The sequence below is a fragment of the Castanea sativa genome, chromosome 1, assembly GCF_040712315.1.
Source record: "Castanea sativa cultivar Marrone di Chiusa Pesio chromosome 1, ASM4071231v1".
NCBI classification, from domain to species: Eukaryota; Viridiplantae; Streptophyta; class Magnoliopsida; order Fagales; family Fagaceae; genus Castanea; species Castanea sativa.
In genome coordinates, this window is record NC_134013.1 from 72,288,404 (window position 1) to 72,310,753 (window position 22,350).

Consider the following 22,350-nt stretch of genomic DNA (forward strand, 5'->3'; position numbering starts at 1 on the left):
TCGCTTTCAAATTTTAGTTCAATAAAAAATTCCTTTAACTTTTATATTTTGATTGAAAGGGCCTAAAAGAATTTAGGGTGGTCACAGTTTTTTTTTTTAATGACAGACAAATCATATTTTTTTTTTAAATTTATGTGTAATATTTTTTTTTTCAACTCAGCATAGTTTTATGACCACCCTATTCCCTCAACTTGGAGCCGCTCCTTATCCATAAACTTACTCTCGCTCTAAATTTAACATTTAGAATTTTATAACAAGGTTCATCCTTTAGAATCTAACATATATGCACATGATATTAATAAGGGTAGAAACAAGGAACTAGTATCATGTGTTTTATTTGATGACACATTTAAGTTCAACTCCTATGTGGTTTGTTTCCTGAGGCATTTACTTCCCTTTGTGGTTTACTTTATGAGATATTTCCACTAATTTAATAGAATTCAATGATGAGGAAAGTGCCAACATCACATATAGAGAAAGAATTGAATAAAAAGGTCGTTTAAGCCTTACATTTGAACAATTTTTTCTCTAACTTTCTCCTTCAATCCTCATTTGATTTTGCGTACTACATGGCGTAAGATATAAGGTAGAACAATTTCTCTCTTCAATTCTTTCCCAATGGGATTGGTTGGCACTTGTCATGATTTGGTTAAAATTAATGGAAATACCTGATAAAGCACATTACAATGGAAGTAAATACCTTATAAAGTAATTTAACAAATTATTAGTGGTAAATTTTAAAAAGAAATAATGTCATTAATAAATTCAAATAATAAACAGTAAAGACCCGTTTGGTAAGAGATTTCTAATAACATTGTTGTTATTTTGTGAAAACATATGTGAGTTAAAAAGTATGTAAAAATACATATAATATTATTTAAACACTAAAAATAGTTATTTAAACAACATACCAAACACTCTATAAATGTTTGTCAGCTTAACTAGTGTGAAATTTTTTATATCATACTCTTATGTTCTCTAACGGTGAAATATGGGGGCAACACTCTTTGATGAAAGTCCTCCTCCCGATTTTATAATAATGTAGTCAAGGACTCAAGGTCATTATCCTGAAAAGGTAGTAGTGGTACCCAGAATTAAATTTTTCAAAGTAACGTGACAAAATACCAGCCGGTTTGAGTTTGTTGTCAAAGTAGACTTACTTTTGCTTGATTTTGTGGAATCTTTCATTACTGAAAACAGTCAGTCTAAGCCCTAGCTAGGGACACAAATCTTGTTTCGATTTTTTACACAGTATTGGTCTGATAGATTGTCATTGGTATCAGTAATTTTTAATTTTGAAAAATAATAATATTAGCTATGGGTTAATATAAAAATAATATTGTGCCGATCATAATTTCTTGCGCAATCGGTGGTAGTCATAAAAATTTTAACTTTTAATCATTCAAACAGCTACATTATTTATTTTATCACCTCACTTTACAATATACTCAATATTATCGATTCTATTTTAATATACAACACATTAAAATAATATAAAACATACACCAATAGCAAAATTATTGAAATGAAATTGTTAAGATAACTGCATAATTGTATTGAAAATTGGAAGCCACCTAGGTGTGAAATTAGATCATCTTTGAGAAAGTTTATAGATACAAAATATTTTACAAAAAAATTCACAATTATTAATTTGACACAACATTGTTAATGGTAAATAAAAAAAGTAATATCAATGATAAACTCAGATGAGAATTAATAAAAATTTATCAACTCAACTATTATGAGAAATGTTACGAAATTTTTTGTGTTTACCTCTCTTCTTTCGAACCCTAATTTATATGCCAGATTAATCATGGAAATCTAAGGGAAGAGTGGGAAAATATTGGTTAAGTGAAATTAAAAAAGATTACCAAATGCATAATTTTGCAATTATGCATTCTCCTTGTACAATTTAAGGCCTTCAGCCTCATCTGAGAGCATTCATATTGGATCAGCTGGATGGAAAGTCTATGTCTAACCAAAATTTTTTTAACAAACCAAAAATTTAAACCCTAGTATAGGGCTTGCTAAAAGATAGGAAATGCCGTGTGTGTGTGTTGAGAGAGAAAGACTAATAATTCATTAAAGAGAAGCCAAATCAGCTTAAAATATAGCATTTAAGTAAAGAGGAATATCTTTCATCCACACCATGAGACCTGTGACATGCTTAACAATGTTATGAGTAGCAGAATTACCTTAACGGTGCACATGGGAGAAAATAATAAAACTAAAAGCTTTTGCAAGGAGCTTAGTATCATCAATCGAATGACCAAAGGAAGTGAGGGAAGGGTCCCTCTCCTTCAAAGAGTTGATAAAAATCTTAGAATTTCCCTCCAATATCGCTTTAGAGATGCCTACCTCCAAAGAAAATTCTAATGTCTTTACGGTCAGTATTACATCTACCTCAACAACAGAAACTAGTAAATCAATCTTTCGAGACATTGAAGCAATAACTAGGTCTTTTTAAATTATCCTTGCACTGTAGTTTCGCCAAACTCCCTTTTTTTCTCTCTCTCAACCGAAGCACAAAGTGGCTATCGATCGTTGGTGTGCGGTGATCAAAGTTAACCGTGGGTAGCTATCATCCGGCGTGGTGGAACCCAATTGGCCGATCTTGGACATTGAGTGGTCGATCATGGCTATTGGATGGCTATCTTGGCTGTGGGTTGTTGGGTAGTGTGAATGAAATCTTGATGGTCGGATTTTTGTGATAAAATAACAAAGAATTTGATGCTGATAGTAGTGAAAAATTGGACAAGACAAATTAGAAGTGACTTCCGAAATTTAATTAGGCTTAAATTTTGGCTAATTTGATGCAAATGCTCCGAGTCTTTATAACCAATTGAAGAAAAAAACAAAGAAATGGAAACTTGGGGTAAAGCTTTAGTCAATGGACAATATTAAGCGTCGTTATTTCACCGACTTTTTTCTAAAAGGGATAAACAAGTTACTTTAGTTTGTGCATCAGAGACCAAATAACCAATAATTCAGATTTCTCAACATCCTGCACATGGGGACACTCACTGCCTCACTTGCCTCCTGTGCCATTTTTTTGGAACTGTTAGTGTTTCTTACTAGACCAATACCAAGATTAATTACAAGTTGATAAATTAAATCCAAACAAAAAGTGTAAAATCCTATATTAGATCAAAGATGCAAGTTAGTAATGTGAAATCGATGTCATTGAGAAGAAAAAATGTTAAGTAGAAATTATAATGTAATTTGTATTTTAGCATTGTTTTTGGATTTTGACGTGTAGCATGAATTTGAATGCACCCATTGCGTAATTCATGGTAACAATGGTTTGGTCACAATCATTATATAAAATAGAAAATTCTAGTGTTGTAGACTTTGGGAAGTTGCATGGTACCCAGAATTGGATTGAGCATCTGAAATGAAAGGGTGATATAGATGGACCATTAGGCTGTCGGCAGTGGTGAGCTTTTGTTGAATTACTGAGCTTTTGTTTTTTAGTAGATAAGTTAGTGGGCAATTAATAGGTCCTAGATTAAAATAATGTGAGGATAATTTCTATTACATTTGATAGAGTTGAGAAGTGGGAGAAAATATATTATTTTTTATTATTAGACCAATTGATGGAGATGGAGATTGAGTCCTGGATTTCTTATTCAACAACAAAAAATTTAACCAGTTAAGTTAAAGTAGGAGTAAATATAAATTAAGAAAATGATTTTTTTTTTTTTTTAAATCTAAGCTCACGAATTTAATCTTCTCACCAAAAAAAAAAAAGAGAGAGGGAGATAAAAATAGGAGAAAATTTTTCTTATATTGATCATTGATAATCTTAACCTTCTAGATTATCAAAAAAATTATAATGTGAGGATAGAATAGGAATTTAATAAAAGATGCTTTCTTTTTAGCTTCACTTTTTTATCCTTCCTAGACATCTACAAGTCCACAAGAAATATGCTTATGGAAAAAATAAAAATAAAAAGAAGAAAAAGTCACAAGAACATGTAGAGCTGAATTCAGCTGGGGTTGACGGCTTGATTAAGCTAGACATCTAGAATTATTGTCTGAAAAATCAATCAAAACTTGTGTACCTTTGGGATTTGTTTCAAAAATTTTATTGACTGGGCCTTGATTTCTGCCCCTCTTTTGCTGTTTTTTTTCAGTACTTAGGCCTTATTAAGTCCAGAGTCTTTGTTTGGGCTTCAACAACAAAATTTCCACCAATGGGGAAAGAAAAGTAGGTCCTGAGGCCCAAATATAACCTGAACCACAACCACAACACATGCATTGGCCATTCAGGTTCAGGGAGAAAAAATGTCAAAAAAAATGGGCTACAATGGTGCCCAGCCCATATTTCATCATGGATATGCTTAGAATGCACATTTGGAACCATTGTGAATTGTGAGGGAAGCCTACGGCCCAAAGCATAAATATTATGGACACCAGCCCAAACTTATTACAAAATGAGGCCCAAAAAGCCCACAGATATGCAGGTATATGTTGCACCAGAACATCATAGAATGAGCCCCAATGGTCATGACTCATTAGTCCTCAAACAGGCTACGTATTTTTTTTATGCCATGTACATATATTTTGCGGGTTCTAATTCCATTAGTCTATCATAAAATAATTTTTTTTAACTATATATCATCACACTAATTTAATAAAAAAAATTAGCATTTTTTTCCTTATAGTAAGTGAGGTGAGGGGAATTTGAATTTTTAAAATAAAATTATCTTATAACTATGAGAAGTTAGCTAATAAAAATGTCAAACAATGTATTTAGATTACAAAAGTCTAAAGCTTTCGCTAGTCTAACAAGACTTAGGCCGTTTTGTTATGATACCATTAGTGATATTAGACCTGTTAGTACACACTAGAAACTCTATATTCCAACTTAACTAACTGACCTCTTTCTCAAAAATAAAAAAAGATCACAAAAGTCTTAAGAAGTAAAAGATATTGCTCTAATATAGGAGAAAATTATGAGAACAAAGACGAAGCCATGTGTAAAATAAAGTGGGGGATTTTATTTTATTTTTTTTGTGAAGTAACTATACTTGGTCCTCCACATTGAATATTGTCCCATAAATTCAAAAATTAAAATGGTCATTTAGCCAATTCCAATCATTGATGGCCCTTCCAAAATACAAAATTCATTTCACCTAACAAAATCCTAAGTATTATTAGAGGACAAAATTTAACTACAAAATTAGTTATAACCTAAGACTGTGGGCTTACTTAATATCTTTTTATTGGAAGTGAATTTTGACAAATTCACCATTGGATTATATTTTCCTCTTATATCATTCATGCTTGCAAATTTTCTATAAAATTAAAGATCAATAACCACTTCATCAATAAATTGTTTGAATTGCAAGTTTTTGTAGTTTAAAATTATACATAAAATGTAAGCTTATAATTTATATAGTAAATAATATCTAATTAGCACAAAATTTAATATGTATATTATGAACATAGAGAACATGCAATTCAACGGTTAGATTTTCAAAATAAGTGGTAATGTGAATGATATTGTGTAAAGTTGTAACCTTAGGTTACAATCAATTTTGTAAATAAACTTTGTTTTTACTAGAATTTGTTTATTTATCAACTTATTTGATTTTTTTTCTATATTCAAATTATTTTGATTTCATTTTTTTCACTTCGTAACACATTATGAGAACATTGAACATATATATTGCTGAGTGATTAAGGCAGAATAGTTTCAAACTTTTTTTTTTTAATTTACTTTGCAACAATAATTAGTTTTAGTTAGAAAAATAATGGATAAATAATGAGATAATTGATATGACGTTATTTGATTTGTAGCCGATGAAAAAAAAAAGAATAGTTTCAAACTTTTTTTTTTAATTTACTTTGCAACAATAATTAGTTTTAGTTAGAAAAATAATGGATAAATAATGAGATAATTGATATGACGTTATTTGATTTGTAGCCGATGAAAAAAAAAAAAAAAACCCTACTATTTGTTTTAGATTGAAAAGGGGAATTAATAAGAAATTTATTACAAAATCAATCACTTGTAATCTTTAGGGATACAAAATAATGTAGAGTTCTATTTCAATATGGGTATTTGAGTTAAAATATATTAAGAAACAATTGTTTTGTGTTTATTCTCTTATTTATAATTTATTAATACAAGTAGATGTTAGTTATTTCTCCAAAAAAAAAAAGGGATAGATGTTAGTTTAGACTTTTGTATATTAATTTAGTTTTGAATCTTAATATATATATATATATATATATATATATATATTTGGTTATTGAAAGATTGAAGAAAATCTTTTGTTTCATGCTTCATACCTTAGCCTCCCAAAACTCAAATGCTAGCTTTGTTCTTGTATGTTAAAACATGAAAAATGTATGAGTGGTTAACATGAAAAATGAAAGCTAATCATGAACATGGGGCCATAGTTATTATTGGTATTTGATATGCAGTTTCACTTTATTTGTTCTGTTTGGCCTTTTATCTAACCTAATTACAAAACAAATCTTTGATGGTTCCTTCTTCAAACACACCATTGTTTCAGATTATGAATAGAGACAGCACTATATAAAAGAACTCTCCACTCATGCTTGCAGACAAAGGTGATTTCAATCAAAATTGGCCTATAGTCTGTGTTTTATAATTGATTAAAGACATCAGTTTGTTATTGCATGTACGAAATGTTTTAAGTGTTTTATCTTTATGGGCAACTTGCTATTGCTGCTTGTGATAATTATTGTAAGGTCGGTTGGAATTTATAGACAACACACATAATTTATCTTCTATATCTATTCAAGAAGAGATGGATTGCCATTTGACCTCTTTAATATATCTTAATTATTAGACCTAGTTACCGTTCCAACCATGGTTTTTTTTTTCCCTCAACTATGGTTTTAAAATCTTTCTGTTGTCATTGGTCTAGCGATTCTTAAAATCTCATGATAATAAAATTTTTATAAGATTCTGGATTCGAAACGTCTTGTTAGCATCTTGAGGTCACTCATAAAAGATTTCTCCCCTTAATAACTTAGTGTGTGTGGGACGAAGAGACTACATATACTTGAGAGAATAGTCATATACTTAAAGAGGTCTGAATACCCTCGTATGTTCCACACAAAAATATCTTCCTTTTGCTCATTACAAGAAAGATAGAATAAAAATATTTATTTTGCTCATTACAAGAAAGATAGCATATCCTTATTCTTTGTGGTATTAAAATTGTCATACAATTTGCAATTCAGCTCTAGGTTCGATGTCTAGTTGCTCTGTTCATTTATTTGGATACAATTTATTGCTAAGTATCCATTTGTTCTCATTCCAAATCCAATTTATGGAATGCTCCTAGGGAAATGAGCTCTTTATCAAACAAATAGAGTATGGACACTGCTACTTGAATAGGTCAATGGTGGATCCAAAATCTTAGCCATGAATAAGTGGGGGAGGGACATTAAACGATATCACTTTATCCCTCAATTGGAAACAAAATCAAAAAATAAATAAATAAAAACAAAGACCCTAGATGACACTGCTGAACTATAAAGCTTGTGGTTCCAAACTATTAATCTTAGAGGTTAAAATAAGCAAATAAATAACAATTTTAAGCCATAAATGATATCAAATATACGGTGCCATATATATAACATATGTAGCACCAAACATGCACAATAACACAGATAGGTAAGTTGAAGTAATGAGTAACAAAATTAGATAGATGGCTAAATCTATCGAAGTGTTTGTAAATACCCACTTTGTTCCTCCATGGGTAGGTAGTGCTGTAATCATTCGTTCCCGTGAGATTGTCGAAATTGAACTACCTCAACCAACTAAAGAAATTATCTACAATTATAAATTAGAGCAATACACGGGTGAAATCAGCTAATCAAGTTAGTGCAATTAGCGAGTAGTTTGAGAAAAATCTAGGACGACACTCCCCTTTTGTAACACAACTTTGCCACAACGCTGATTTTGCATCTACTTCTAGTCTTCCACTCTAGTCTTTCTGCAATCCAGCACATGTATATTCAAAAAGATATTTACGCCAGTGGTGACCTATATGGGTCCAAATGTCTTGTTTTTTGTTTTTTCAAATCAGAATGGCATAAAACTAATTGATAATAGAATATTTACAAAGAGTATAAGTTGGGGAGAACACAACCTCACAGAGAAAATTACAATGAAAATCAAGCCGAATTACATGGGTCCAAATCATATGTATATATATTGTATGATAATCCAGATACATAAAAGTCACATAGATGGTCAAGATCGATTGGCCCACTACAAGGACAAGCATTGTTTGATTGTAATTGAATTTTGATCATTGAGTGCATCTGTGTACTGTACATCTGAGCATTCTATCAAAATTCAAAACCCCACATTAATGGGCCAGTAGTACAACCAAAAATTGTACGGCTTTGAGAAATGGGCTGGAGCTTTCAGATTCATACCCTCCCATCACTAATTAGAAAACAGGACACTGGATATTAAACAAACAAAAAAAGGACTCCTCGAGAATCTAATGGGAAGAAAGCCTACACAAACTTCCAAACCCTTTTTCTGCCAATTTATCAGCTGCCTCTTCTCCAATTATGATATGTCTTTTTCCATTTCCAGTGTGAATATTTCCATTCAAACCCTTTTTTTTACAGCTTTTACTACTCTTTAACAATTGTGGAACATAAAATTTGTGATAAGGTCAATTTTATTTCCTTTTATATATAGGTTTGATTTGATTTTGATACCCTTTTTTTTTTAATAGAAATTTGATTTTGATCCTTTATATATGTGGTTGGTGTCATTTAATCCCTTTAAAAAAAAAAACTAGAATGATCAAATTGTTCACTTTTTTTTAATCTTGGGGACCAAAATCAAACGTTTTACAACTGAGGGATGAAAATGGAACAAATCATGTATTTAAGAGGTCTAAATTGAATTCTATCCTAAATATAATTATTGTGATAGAGAAAGATGGCACATTAATTGGAATAATAATCATTAAATGATAATTTTGGTCAATATTACCCAAAAAAAAAAAAGAGAGATAATTTTGGTCAATAACTTTGTCATGTAATGTAAGGCTTGATCACTTGGACACTTGGTTTGATAGACCAAACAAGAATTATAGGGACACTATTTATGAGTACCATAGGATCATGTACATTTGATGTCTCAGTGTTGTCCATTTGATTTAATGCTTGCCATGGATTGAGCTTGACTATCCTCCAACAGGTAGGAGCCATTGATAAAGACTGTAGTTACTTATCGAATGTCTATGGAGAGATGGCAAATGAGTTAATTAAACAACTAATAAATCAGAAGCCAAATTATTGACCCACGGCCAGCAACCATCAAGTCATCAACACCTAACATGGAAATAACTTACAAGGAACAATAATTGAGACTGATATGTTGCATCACCTCTACCAAGTAGTGACTTTCATTTGTGACCTTTTGTTTTGTGAATTCATTTTTATCGAATTCTTCTCCTTCTCATTTCTTTGGAAAAAAAGAGCACATTTTAAAGTAACTATTTAGTTTTTCGTGCATATTAAAATGTACATGTTGCAGTGTCATTAAAATGTTAAAAATATATTAAATATATTAATCCAATGTGATAGGTCCAAGCCACTCCTATTTGTACTAATAGTCAAAGGTTTAGTCGCTTATATATACTCATATTATGGTTCATTGTAACACAGGTTATTGTACTAACAAAGCTGAACCAGGTAACTCTAATGTTCTTGGTGGTCCTATTCTATGCTTCCCATTTCACATCCACTCTAACATATACAATATAACATAACACATCACGTTGCTAATATATTTAACATAAAATTTTATATTTTGATCTCACCTAGTAAAAAAAATGATGATTTATTTTAAATTGCATAATATCATATTCACCTTACGATTAGTGAAATAGAGAAAGGCTATTCCAAGAGTAATGGAAAGAATCATTTTCCCCCTTTCTCCTTTTTTCAATGCCACACCTTGCCCTCCTTACTTTCCCCCCATCTTTTGCTGGCTATCTCTCAAAGAATGGAACAGTAAAGTGGGTAGGAACTTATAGGGACCAACCTTTTCATGGAGCCTTCTTTGTTTACCTTTGACAGACCAAGTACACATAAGGTGGCACTTTTTTAGTGAACATAATAATCATGATCAGTCCGAGTGTAGAGGAAGCTGTCCTGACTAGCAAATGTTTCAACATTGGCTGGAAAATTTTGTAAAGCCAAATTTAGTTAGTAGATACAGAGAAAAGTGACCAATATTTCACAGGCGCACTCAATGAAATGCAAAAAGTTGGGCCCTCATAATGTCCATTAAGTGGGTCATGAACCCATCAGTACCATATTCTTAGGCTTTCATCACCAAGCTCTTGCTTTATAATAATTCAGACCATCTGCCACAAATCAATGTGTCTGCATTTGATTAAACAATTAAGTTTGCCTAGTGCTAGTGTTTAAGCATGTGGGCCTTAAGTCACCCAAAAACTGAAAAAGATCACATTAGCAAACACATGCCTAAGCAAAGCAAGAGTAAGAAAAGGTTTCTCACAAAGGCTGGAAAGGTGGTCTCCGGGGTCAGCTTTTAAAGTAATATAGAACTACAAAAGGAGGAGAGAGAGCTAACAAAGTAGTAAGAATCACCAAACCAAGAACCAGATTAATAACATGCTTGTGAACCATAGATATTGATAAAATATAATACTTACTACATGCTACTCCATTGGGAATGCAGCAGTAGTCCTCAAAGATACAAACCCACCCCACATCCCCATATCTACAACTAAAAATGAAAAGCATAAGGTTAATGGGACCCCAAACATAATTACCAACCAACAAGGCCATGTTGCTTCAATCATAACTCTTCTCATTTCATATGTGATGGTGCTGTAGTTGCAAAAGTCTAGAATATGCCCCATCAGCTCGGCTTACTAGTTCAGAATGGCTACCTTGTTCTACAATGCGCCCATCTTGCACTACTCCAATAGTGTCCACCCCTCTAATAGTTGACAAACGGTGAGCCACAAGCACAGTGGTGCGGCCCCTCATTAGCCTCTCAAGTGCTTCTTGTAAGACGCATTCTGATTCAGCATCAAGTGCACTTGTGGCTTCATCTAATAGAAGAATTGTGGGGTCCTTGAGAACTGCCCTGGCAATTGCAATTCTTTGTTTTTGTCCACCAGAGAGTTGAACACCTCTTTCACCAACGGGAGTTTTGTAACCATCAGGCAAACCACTAACAAAACCATGGACATTAGCAGCACGAGCTGCTTCAATTACTTCTGCTTCTGTTGCTCCTTCTTTACCGTAGGCAATGTTTTCAAAAATGCTAGCTGCAAAAAGTGCTGGTTCTTGCTGTACCAATCCGATTTTAAGCCTAAGGGACTGCAAGTTCAACCGCCTAATGTCCTTTCCATCAATCATAACTTTGCCAGCAACCGGATCATAGAAACGCTCAATCAATGCAATTACGGAACTCTTGCCAGAGCCACTAGCCCCAACAAGAGCTTGGCTTTGGCCAGAACGGATTCTAAGGCTGAGGTCTTTAAACACCATTACATCAGGTCTTGAAGGGTATGCAAAATCAACATGTCTAAGTTCAATCTCCCCACGTATCGTTTCAACAGGCTCAGCCTCAGGATCATCTGGGTCAATCTTTGTTTGACGGTCAAGAATTGAAAAGACTGAGCCAACAGCTTCACCACCCCTAATAATCTCAGGAGCAAGACTAACAGTTTCTGCAACTGAATTGGCTGTAACTACCAGGACTACAAAAACCTTAATAACTTTTGAAAAGGTGGAGACGCCTTTTTTAACAAGGTGTGCACCATACCAAAGAATGAGGGCTTCTGATGCATAAAGAGCAAGCTGAGAGATACCAAAGAGGATGCCAGCAGATTGGCTGCGACGTAGGCTCCTGAGCTGAGGAATACGGAGTTCGTGGCTGAACAGAAATAGGATCTTGTTTTGGGCATTGAAGGCTGCAACAGTTCGGATGTTGCTCACTCCCTCGCCTGCAATCATGCTGGTCTTGGCATGGGCCTTTGCTGTGTCACCAGCAAACCCCTTGAGAGAGAGTTGCTGTTCAATGCAGAAATAACATAATTAATTTAACATCAAATGTACAATTGATTTTCATGGAACTCAACTTAGCATCATCCAACAAGTTTTACAATTAGTTTTTCTCTTCCTATTACAACACTATTGAGGAATTGAGATAGCAAAACATTCTGGTAATCATATGAAATTAAACCATACCAGAACAAGAACAATATCAGCACCATTTTTCAATGTCAATGGTATCATCTAATGATTCTCATTATCTAAATCTGACCAAATAGTCATTATAAGTAATGATTAGGGTTATTTATTTCATAAGATTAAAACAAGAAAATCATTTTTATTTTTTGGTTGAAATGATATTCATCTTATGATCAATCCAACCCCCTATTTGTCACTTAAATGATTAACAATGGGATAGAAGTATCAAATGGGTCCTACAATTCAATCTCATTAGGATCGTGTCTTGTTTCTTTTTGTTTTTCATAAGCAAATTCATGTTAAGTCATCTTGTGAGTAACAGTTACTTGCACACAACTCACTCCAGTGACAACTTCAAGGGTGGGATGTAAAGTGTAAACTCACATTAAAGGACCCACTCAAAAGAAATAAACAGCCTAACTTGGCAGGACTAGAATATAAGGTACCTCCAATATCAAACATGTACATGACAGTGACATAAATTTGCAAGGAACATCATGCCATAAGCAAACAATATACATTTCACTGTTTTTGTAGCATGCAAAAACTTAGAACACTGTTCCAATCAAGACAAACCGTCAGAATACTCAGTACTACAGTTTGAAAAACGAACCAATTTCTGGAACCCCCATATTTTAAGTTTGGAGCACCGAAGTGTCAACAATAAAGAAAAGGTGGAAACTATTTTCTTAGATACCCCTACCATGACTGTCACACCCTGACACCCTCATGAAAACACAAATAACCAAGTGAAAAAGAAAGAAGATAATATTTGCCACGAGGGAAATCTTAAACAATATATGATCACGGGCCAAGAATTTCTTGGAAGTCTCATAAGAGTGTCTAGCATAGATGGTAAAAAAAAGCAACCAAAGCTCATGCACCTAGAAAAAATGGAGCACCTTATAATTCAGAGACACCCAACTGATGCATACTGCAAAGTGCAGTGTCGGTGCAATATAAATAATTAAATATGTACACACATATATATATATAGGCAAACTCATACCCTCACCAAATTTTTCATTTACTTTTTATGACTTCGTGAATAATTTTAATTGGAGTAACCTTCCATTGGAGTAACATTCCTTTTGCATGAATTTATTATCAATATTATTTTTATAGTTTTATAATATATGATTAGAAACAAAGTCACATAAAATAATTATAAAAAAAATAAAAGTCACTAGAATTATTGGGTAGAGAAAATAGACAAGATCTAATTTGACTAGCATAACAAGAAAACCAAGAAAAAATAGTCATAGAGTCGTTCCCTCCAAAAATAAGCTACAAGAACCAATGCTAAAAATAAAAAATCTCATAGTGGAATTAATATTTTTTCCATTTTCATGGGAATTGATGGAATCTTTGGTATAAATATATATTTCACAGATATTTATGAGCTTATATTATATTAATGAACCGGACTTGGAGGAAGCACGTGCAGTGATGTAGTATGTTGTGTTGACACGTAGTTTTAGCTTTTGTCGTTTAATATTAGTATGTGGTAAAGTTAGATTCCGGGGGTGTGTGTAAAAAACTAAAAAGTAGATGTAGATGCAGAGACTCTGTCACTGTAAAAAATAAAAATTAAAAAACCAATAGTTATCCATATGCCTTTATTGGAATTTGGTCAATATAAACCAGAAAAAAGTTGACTAAATTTCAATGCTGCATTTGGACCAGAGCCATTAAAGTAGTGCTCACATTTTGAAAACAATAAATTTATAGGCACCAAATTTTTTACCAATATTTTTTATAATCCTAAATTCTGTTTTACCTGATGCACAATAAAATTAGTACTGATTGGTACAAAGTAAAGTGGGGTCAATAATAAAAGTGACAGGGCTCTAATCAAAAGTAGTTTAATTGTGATATATCAGTTTGTTAGACTTGATTGGTGATTTATCAGTTTATAAGATCAGTGTAGTAAAATGTGTAGTGTCATTGTCACCTCAAAAAGGTTGTAAGCATTTTTGTGTGCATTGCTCTTTTGAAATCTAGTATGATTTGGGTATTGATTGGTGAGAAGAAGAAAAGAAAAAGGCTGTGACGACCACATATTGTGACAAGGATTGATGCATTGAGAGAGTACTTTGAGCTTACCTGAGCAAAGTTAGCCAGGACTAGAAGAGGGAAGGTAGCAAGGATGAGAAGGGAGACCCTCCATTCCACTATGAAAGCAACAATGAATGAAGTGAGGAGTGAGGTCATGTTCTGGAGTATGACAGAAATCCTCTCAGCAATTGCAGATTTCACATCAGAAGCATCAGTGGCCAGACGTGCTGCAAGAAGACTTGAATTATGCTCTTCCTCATCAAACCACCCAACTTCATTCCTTAGGATTGCTGAAGAAAAAAGAAACACCAATAAGAATCAAAAACATGAGTGATATATAAAATTTACAGCAACTATATTGATTAGAGAACAAATTTTTGGAACTTGAATCAAGTTGGGCTTGCAATGCATTTTATAGCAATAAAATAGATTAAATTGTAATTACAAATGCAAAAGGAATTCCAAAGATTTGTACCTGCAAGCATCATTCTCCTAACTCTTGTGGTGAGGTTCTCTCCCATAATACTAAAGAAGTAATGCTGTATCAAATATGCCCCCACAGCATAGAGACCAGCTCCAATGTAAATGAAAACATATTCCTTTGTTTTCCGTTCCATTGAAGCAGGATTTCTGTAGTAAAAGACCTCAATCATATTGCTCATCACAATAGCAAATGTTGGACCAATAAAACCAGAAAGCACAGATCCTATAGCACCCATAATTGAATAAGGCCATTCAGGAGCATTCAGCTTGAGAAGCCGGCAGAAATAGCCATCAGGGGCTGGATTTCTCTTGTCTGTTTCAGCATTTGAGATCATCTCTATCCTGCCATCTGCACCAGTACTATACGAATAGCTCAGGTTTCTTAAGCTTCCAGACCGGAGGCTTAAAGACTTTGTTGACAGCGAATGGCTTAGTCGTGATGAGCGTGAACGGTGTGTTGATGGGTTAGAGAAATCTTTATTTCTAACCATTTCTTGGAATCGGATTAATGAAGCATAGGCCCCAGCTTTGGCAACTAGTTCTTCATGTGTTCCAGTCTCAACAACTTGACCTTGCTGTATAACTGCAATTGAATCCACATTTCTAATAGTGGAGAGGCGATGGGCAACAACTACAGTAGTTCTACCAACCATGAGACGGTCTAATGCTTCCTGAACAATGCTCTCAGAGCCTGCATCAAGGGCACTAGTTGCTTCATCAAGGAGAAGGATTTTTGGGTTTTTAAGCATAGCTCTAGCAATTGCAATTCTCTGCTTTTGGCCACCAGAGAGTTGCACTCCTCGCTCTCCAACCTAGTTTGTGATTGAAAAGTTAATATTATGTGAGGTGAACCATGACACAAATAGGAAATTCTAAAACAAGGTGATCATGCTTTGAAAATTTTCCAAACTAAAACTAATTGGAATAACACACCAACCTGAGTGTTATATCCACTAGGAAGCAAGGTAATGAAGCTATGAGCATTTGCTGCAGAAGCAGCAGCTTCCACTTCATCCATTGTTGCATCAGGCTTCCCATAGAGTATGTTCTCAAGTATGGTTGTGGCAAAGAGTGCAGGTTCTTGGTTCACTAGTCCAATCTGGTCACGTAACCATTTCAATTGCAGTGTCTTTATGTCCACATTGTCCAGCAAAACTTGACCTGCCAAACCAACAAAAAAAAGTATCAGTACAATCAATTTTATCATGGGACAGATTTTCAATCTTGTAACGCATGATATGTCTCTTAATTACCTTGATTAGGATCATAGAACCTTTCTATCAAAGAGACAACAGTGCTTTTTCCTGACCCACTACCACCAACAACAGCAACAGTCTTTCCAGCAGGAAAGAATATTGAGAAATTTCGAAAGATTATAACATCTGGTCTTGATGGATAGCTGAAAGTTACATCCTTGAATTCTATATTGCCATTAACCTCAGCCAAGCACTTCCCATCTAAGGGGTCTTGAACTATGGAAGGCTTTTGCTTGATAATCTCCATCAACTTGTATCCAGCTGTTTTACCTTTGCTAAATGCCCCAAGATTTGAAAATGATTGACCCAAACTCCTGTAATGACCAATTATTGAATTATAATTTAAACTAAAGTTTGTGTCCATAGTTGTACAATAACAGTGCTTTAGTTTGAGGACTTACATGCCCCCCACAATTGCAGAGAAAATTGCTGTGAATGCCTTCCCTCCATCAGTCTGTCCATTCCTGATAAATACACCAGCATACCAGAAAACAAGTGCCCATGACATGCATGCTATTCCATAGGTACATCCTAGCCCCAGACCTTTGGCCATTCCAGCCTTGTACCCAAGCTTCAAAGTGTTCTGTATTGCATCTGAGTACGAATTTAAGGCCTTGCTCTCACCAACATACGAGTAAACCGTCCGAACTTGTGCGATGGCCTATGGAGATAGTATAAAGATTTAGAAGGCCAGTAAAGAATTATCCCATGCACCTTGTAAGCTTTTTACTATAAACCAATGTTGTGAAGATAATACAATCTTTATGTTATTGTGATTTCTTTTCTTTTCTTTTTTCCTTATTTCTTTTTATGAATAATTGAAGATTCTTTCAACAATTAATCTTGGAACATCATCAAACCAAGGTGTAAAAAGTTTGACATAAAATTAGTCATGGTAGGCATAAGAGCTTTAAAAAGTCAACTAGTTTTTCAATGATTAAAAAGAAAAAACAAATAGTAACCTTTATGAGTGTTGCACATGATAGAACATCATTTCATTGGCATACCAAACCAAAGCCTTCCTTGCTATTTAGTATAACAGAAACTCAAATGAAATGTAAAACCTTACCTGCTCGGCAATAATACCAGCATTGGCATAGGATTCGCGGCTCTTTGAAGTGAGGCCTGTGAGTGTATAGGCGTATAAGCCCCCAGCAAAAGCAATTCCTGGTATCACTGCCACACTTAGCAATGCTAGCCTCCATGCTGATACAAAACCAACCACCAAACCTGCCAGAAACGTTGACAGATAATGTATGAAGTTTCCCACCTGAAATTCAAGAAACACAGTAGTAAACAAAAGTGTCAAAAATTCATTCAAAGAAAAAAAAGGAATTTAACTCTTTTGTGAAGGTTGATCTTGAGGGTAAATTTTAGTTTTAAAAAATAAATAAATAAAGGAATACAATCATGAATAATTGTGATATCAGATAGAAAAGAACGAAAAAAAATTATACATATAACAGACCCTGATTAAGGCTTAGTTATTGTTGTATATATTTTCTTAATTTCCATAACATTTTTTGTTATACTGGATTACTAGCAATTAGTAAGCCTTTGACTTTAATTAAAACCAATTAATTAAGGAAATTAAAATCCAGAAATCAGAATTCACAAAAGTCCAAGAACAAAAAAAAGGCTGGCGCAAGATAACTCAGACTTGCTAACATGTGCCACCAACATGCTAGAATCCGCCACGGGGCCCGCATTAATGGGTCACCAACCATATTGCAATGTATAACGCCAACCCGGATACTAGATTTCTTCAATACGGTCGTTACAGATAAAAATGAAGCTAACTTCCATTAATAGAGGGAGAATAAAAACAAAAACAGAAGTAAGTAAATAAATAGGTAAAGAAACAAAGACTATATGGTAAAATTGGCAAAACCTTTTCACTAATTGCATCTTGGACTAGAAGTGTGTCCGTGGACACACTAAAAACTATATCCCCAGTCCTTGCATCAGTGTCAAAGAACCCCACATCTTGTCTTAGCACTGCTTCCAAATACTTCTTCCTCAGTGTGCTCACTTGTCTTTCTCCAGTGTACATCCAGCATGCAATCTCTGTTAAAAAACAAAAAACCAAACCAAACCAAAACTTGTTACAGTTTGATCAATTTAGCGAGATTGGTTGAATTAAATGTGTCACAAAAGTGATAGGGATGTGTGTGACTCAAAGTTATAGATAAATGATAAGGGCAGAAAAAAAAAATAACAAAATTTTTTAAAAGTGAAAGAGAGAGATTCATGAATGGAAGTAAAGTGAGATTGACAGGTGAATAGGGACCAGTCCACGGACCACGTGGGTCGAACCCACCGGCCCGATGTGAACTAGCTACACGAGTCGTGTTTAATAAGAACTATGGTCCAACAGGTGTGTAATGTGTATATGTGATCTCTCTCTTTCCCCTTCAAGACCAGACAATAAAACAAGATCAAAAACTAGTAAACAAAAAAAGAAATAGACCATTCATATACAATAATAACGATGATAATAAATTACACGTACCTGCATAGGATGATAAGCAGACAACAAGGCCAAGGTACACAAAATAGAGTGCATACTGCAAAGAGATACAAAAATGAAAGATCTTAGATCTGAGCTAATTGTGAAATAGCAAGTTTAAAAGTTTGATCTTTGTGATGTTTGATGTATTGGGTTGTTAATACCTTTGCGACTTCTTCAGTCATTGTCTTCAAATCTGATTGGTTTTTGCCGAACCCATTAACCATTTCACCAAAAAGAAGGAAGAAAAATGGCATGGAAGAGCCATGAATAATGGCTCCCAAGCTACCGGCAAACATGAGCATCCAATCATATTTGTCTGCAAAAGAGAAGAGCTGGTAAAAGGGTAGGCTTTGCTCTTTCTTCTTCTCAGCCTCAGGCAGTGATTTTGGTTCTGTAGCCTCAGCCATTTTTTTTGCAGCTACTAGCTCAAAAACCAAGTCTTTGAAATGGGAGAGAGAGAGAGAGAGAAAAAAAAAAAAGTTTGTGAAGCAGCGACTAGTGGTGAATTTTCATTGAGACAGAGATCTAAGGTGAGCTATTAAGCTTAAGTTTGTGGAGTCAATGATGTTTGGCTTTTCAAGTATTCTGAGTTTCTGTCTCGAGAAGTGTCAATGTCGTTTTTGGTTTTATCACACACTCCCTCACCTCAAAGACTCGTTTGCCGGGGAGGAAAAGCAAAGAGAAAGTGAGTTAGAACTTAGAATGAGAGAGTGTGTGCAAAGTGTCTGGAATGAGTTGGACTGTTGGACCATATAGTCAAAAGAAGTGGAGAAAATGAGTGTGGAATAGAGAGAGAGAGAGAGAGAGGGGTGTCATGTGTGTATGAGTGAATTGTATATATTTTATAGAGGAGGGCTTAACTGTGGCTGTAAATAATAACATGCAACTTTTGTCCATGTTAGAGGAAGGGAATCATCTGATTAACTATGTTGGGTCCTACATTACTGCTTGTGTTGCATACTTGCATTGCTTTTCGTGCTTCATAAAATTTTATTTTATTCGGATGCTGCATGTTATTTATTTAAATTTTAAATAAAAATAAAAACAAAGAATGAGAAAGAGAGGAAAATGGGAACAGACTAATTTGACACAAATTGGTTCTGTTTCTGTAAGGAAAATGATCCTTCATTTATTTAGGTCTTATACATTTTGTACATTTCATGGTTTCAAAATAAATTTTACAAATTTAAAGATACAGAATAAATTATTTAATATTTTGAAAAACATAAGAGGGCGGTCGTAATTATAATGGTCCTAAGATAGTAAAATTTCTTATTAGATAAATTTCAATCTATGTATACTAGTGAATTCAGATCTTCAAGATTTCATAAGATGCTCTACCAAATAGATTTCCTTAAATATTAACCATTCTTTAATGATTTAATGGTCTAAATTCTATCGTGCCAGTATTTTACTAACAACAATCTTAATTGTTTTATTTGTCACTAACAATAATCTTAATTATTTTGTTTGCAACATTATTTTATTATTTTAAAAATATTGTTAGTGGAATGCTAACATAGTAGACTCTAAACCATTAAATCATTAACGTGTGGTTAGGATTTAAAGAAATCTATTGATAGTGTACCCTAGGAAGTCTAGAGGATCTAAATCCATACACTAGTATATTCTAAAAATAAAATATAACTAGATAACACTTAAAAGGGAGAGGATCTATAACCAAATTACAATTAATGCACTTTCCATAAACTTGGAAGAATTCAGTTTATGGTTATGATTATATTTTTGTTGTATATAAGTGGCATTAGGTTATCTATGCTATATGTTACAAGATTCTCTTCTTTGGACTGGACTTTTATGTAATTCAGAAATACCCCTAAACCTTATATTCAACATGAACAAAACTTGGAGACAACCTGTTAAAATTATATCTCCAACTTCACGTAAAATACTTACAAAATAAGACACTCTTTTGCTAATCCATGTTTTCAAAATAAACTTATCAAAAAAAAAAAAACTTATTTGCCAAAAATTAAAAATATATATATTAAAAAAAAAAAATTTCTTAGTCCACTTTGTATATTTCACTCAAGACCATGTTCCACTTTTCTTTTCTTTTTTTACTTTATCAAGACTCACTGGTTTATTTTATTTAAAATTTATGTTTTTTTTTTCAGTTTTCTTAATCCCTTTAAAAAAAGAGTCTGGTATTTAATATATTAATTTTCAAATTTTTAATATTTAATTCAAATTATTATGTGAGTTTCAATTAACTCAACTGGTAGAGTCTCTGATAGTTAAATAAGTGATATGGGTTAAATCTCCGCTGTAAGGACACAATTTGAACTCCCGATCCACAATCAAAAGGGAAAGGGCTTGAAAGGCCTTTTTACAATAAATTTGTAGAGAGTGAGCTTGAAATCTAGATTTCAAATGTGGTTTAAACAACAAAGAAAGAACGGGTTTTGGGCCCAATGGCACAAATAAGGAATTATCTGTAAAAATATGAATGAAAGCTCCTCCTTGGACACAATTCGAGGATAGTTTATAATATTGTTTCTTAAGATCGATTACAATTGTAGATAGTCAGATTATCATATACTATTCTTTCTTTTTCCAAAGAAAAGCCTGCCCTTCTTCCGAAGGTCACTTCTCTTATTTATACTTCTTCTTCCTCTCTTTCTCATCTTCCACCTCATGGTTATAACGCTGGTTTTAGATACTTGTTCCATCAGATTTCCCTGAAGTCTTCTAGGGTCAGGGGCCAAGTTCCAAACCTCATGCTCAGGTCTCATTTCTCTATTAATGCAGCCAGTATATCAATTGCAGAGTCTTTAATGTGGGGGCGGTGGTAGCAGCTTTACCTTAGATATTACACCGCCCTTTCTATTATCCTCCACGTGTACCGTGTCTTCCCGAAACCATATGAATTTCTATAACATAACCTGGGGATATTAAACCTCTCCTTCTATTACCTCGGCTTTACTATCCGAGGACAAAGTCTTCCTCGGACATAATTATTCATACGCTATCACATCTTTACCTAGTATTTTCTTTATGAGGTACATTCAAACGCCCCTAGATCATTTGATGTCCTCGGATTGGGCTTTTAGCCCAAGAGATATCTTGGGTCATCCTTTATAAATTACTGGGCCCAATGTCCCTGCATCCGCTTACACGAAAAATCGATTGGTGTCTTAGTCTGATAATAAAGAGTAATTATCAAAAGCGAATACCATATGTTGATACTATCTATAAAAAAAATTAAAAAAAAAAAAACAGATTATGATTTTTTGTTTTTTGTTTTTTGAGATTTCATTAATTAATGGTTGTGATTTAATTTTGGATTTAATAGTGTACACACGACATTGAATTTTTTAATTAATCTTAAATTTCTAATATTTAATCTGAATTCTATAATACTTAATCTAAATTATAAAATGCAATTAATCGATTTAATAAAAGAATTATCTTCCTAGTAGGCATGGAAGTAAATGAGCAATAGATCTGGGTCCCCACATGTTAAAGCCTTCTTGTTCTTGTCATTTCAATGTTAGTCCTAGTTTGGTGAATTTAGTTCAGCTGAAACTTTTGGTTTTGCCTTTAAGGCCTATTAACTTTGTGAATTTGCAGTGTTATTCCCATATCTGTAAACCAATTGCTGGAAACACCTTTAACTGACTGACATTCCATGTGACATTTTATCCTCTCTTTTCTATTATTTGTTTTGATATCCTAATAATTTCCTTGGTTGTTCGAACTTTGAAGTCTCTTTTTCACTTTACCAGTAACTCTCACTCTCTGCTAGTACTAGGAGGGAAATTTTTATAT

At 33.6% G+C, this 22,350-nt stretch overlaps 1 protein-coding gene across 1 annotated transcript; it reads right to left on the reverse strand.

Moving 5' to 3' along the window:
- Positions 1–10,634: 10,634 nt before the first annotated feature.
- LOC142617008 (ABC transporter B family member 19) lies at positions 10,635–19,357 on the reverse strand. The gene is made up of 10 exons (XM_075789720.1): positions 18,720–19,357; positions 18,559–18,613; positions 17,938–18,113; positions 17,116–17,316; positions 16,448–16,707; positions 16,044–16,360; positions 15,728–15,951; positions 14,783–15,602; positions 14,356–14,597; positions 10,635–12,069 (listed from the first exon to the last, which is right to left on the reverse strand). The coding sequence occupies exons 1-10, from the start codon at positions 18,963–18,965 to the stop codon at positions 10,861–10,863; spliced, it is 3,750 nt and encodes a 1,249-aa protein (XP_075645835.1). The 5' UTR covers positions 18,966–19,357; the 3' UTR covers positions 10,635–10,860.
- Between the last annotated feature and the right edge of the window lie 2,993 nt (positions 19,358–22,350).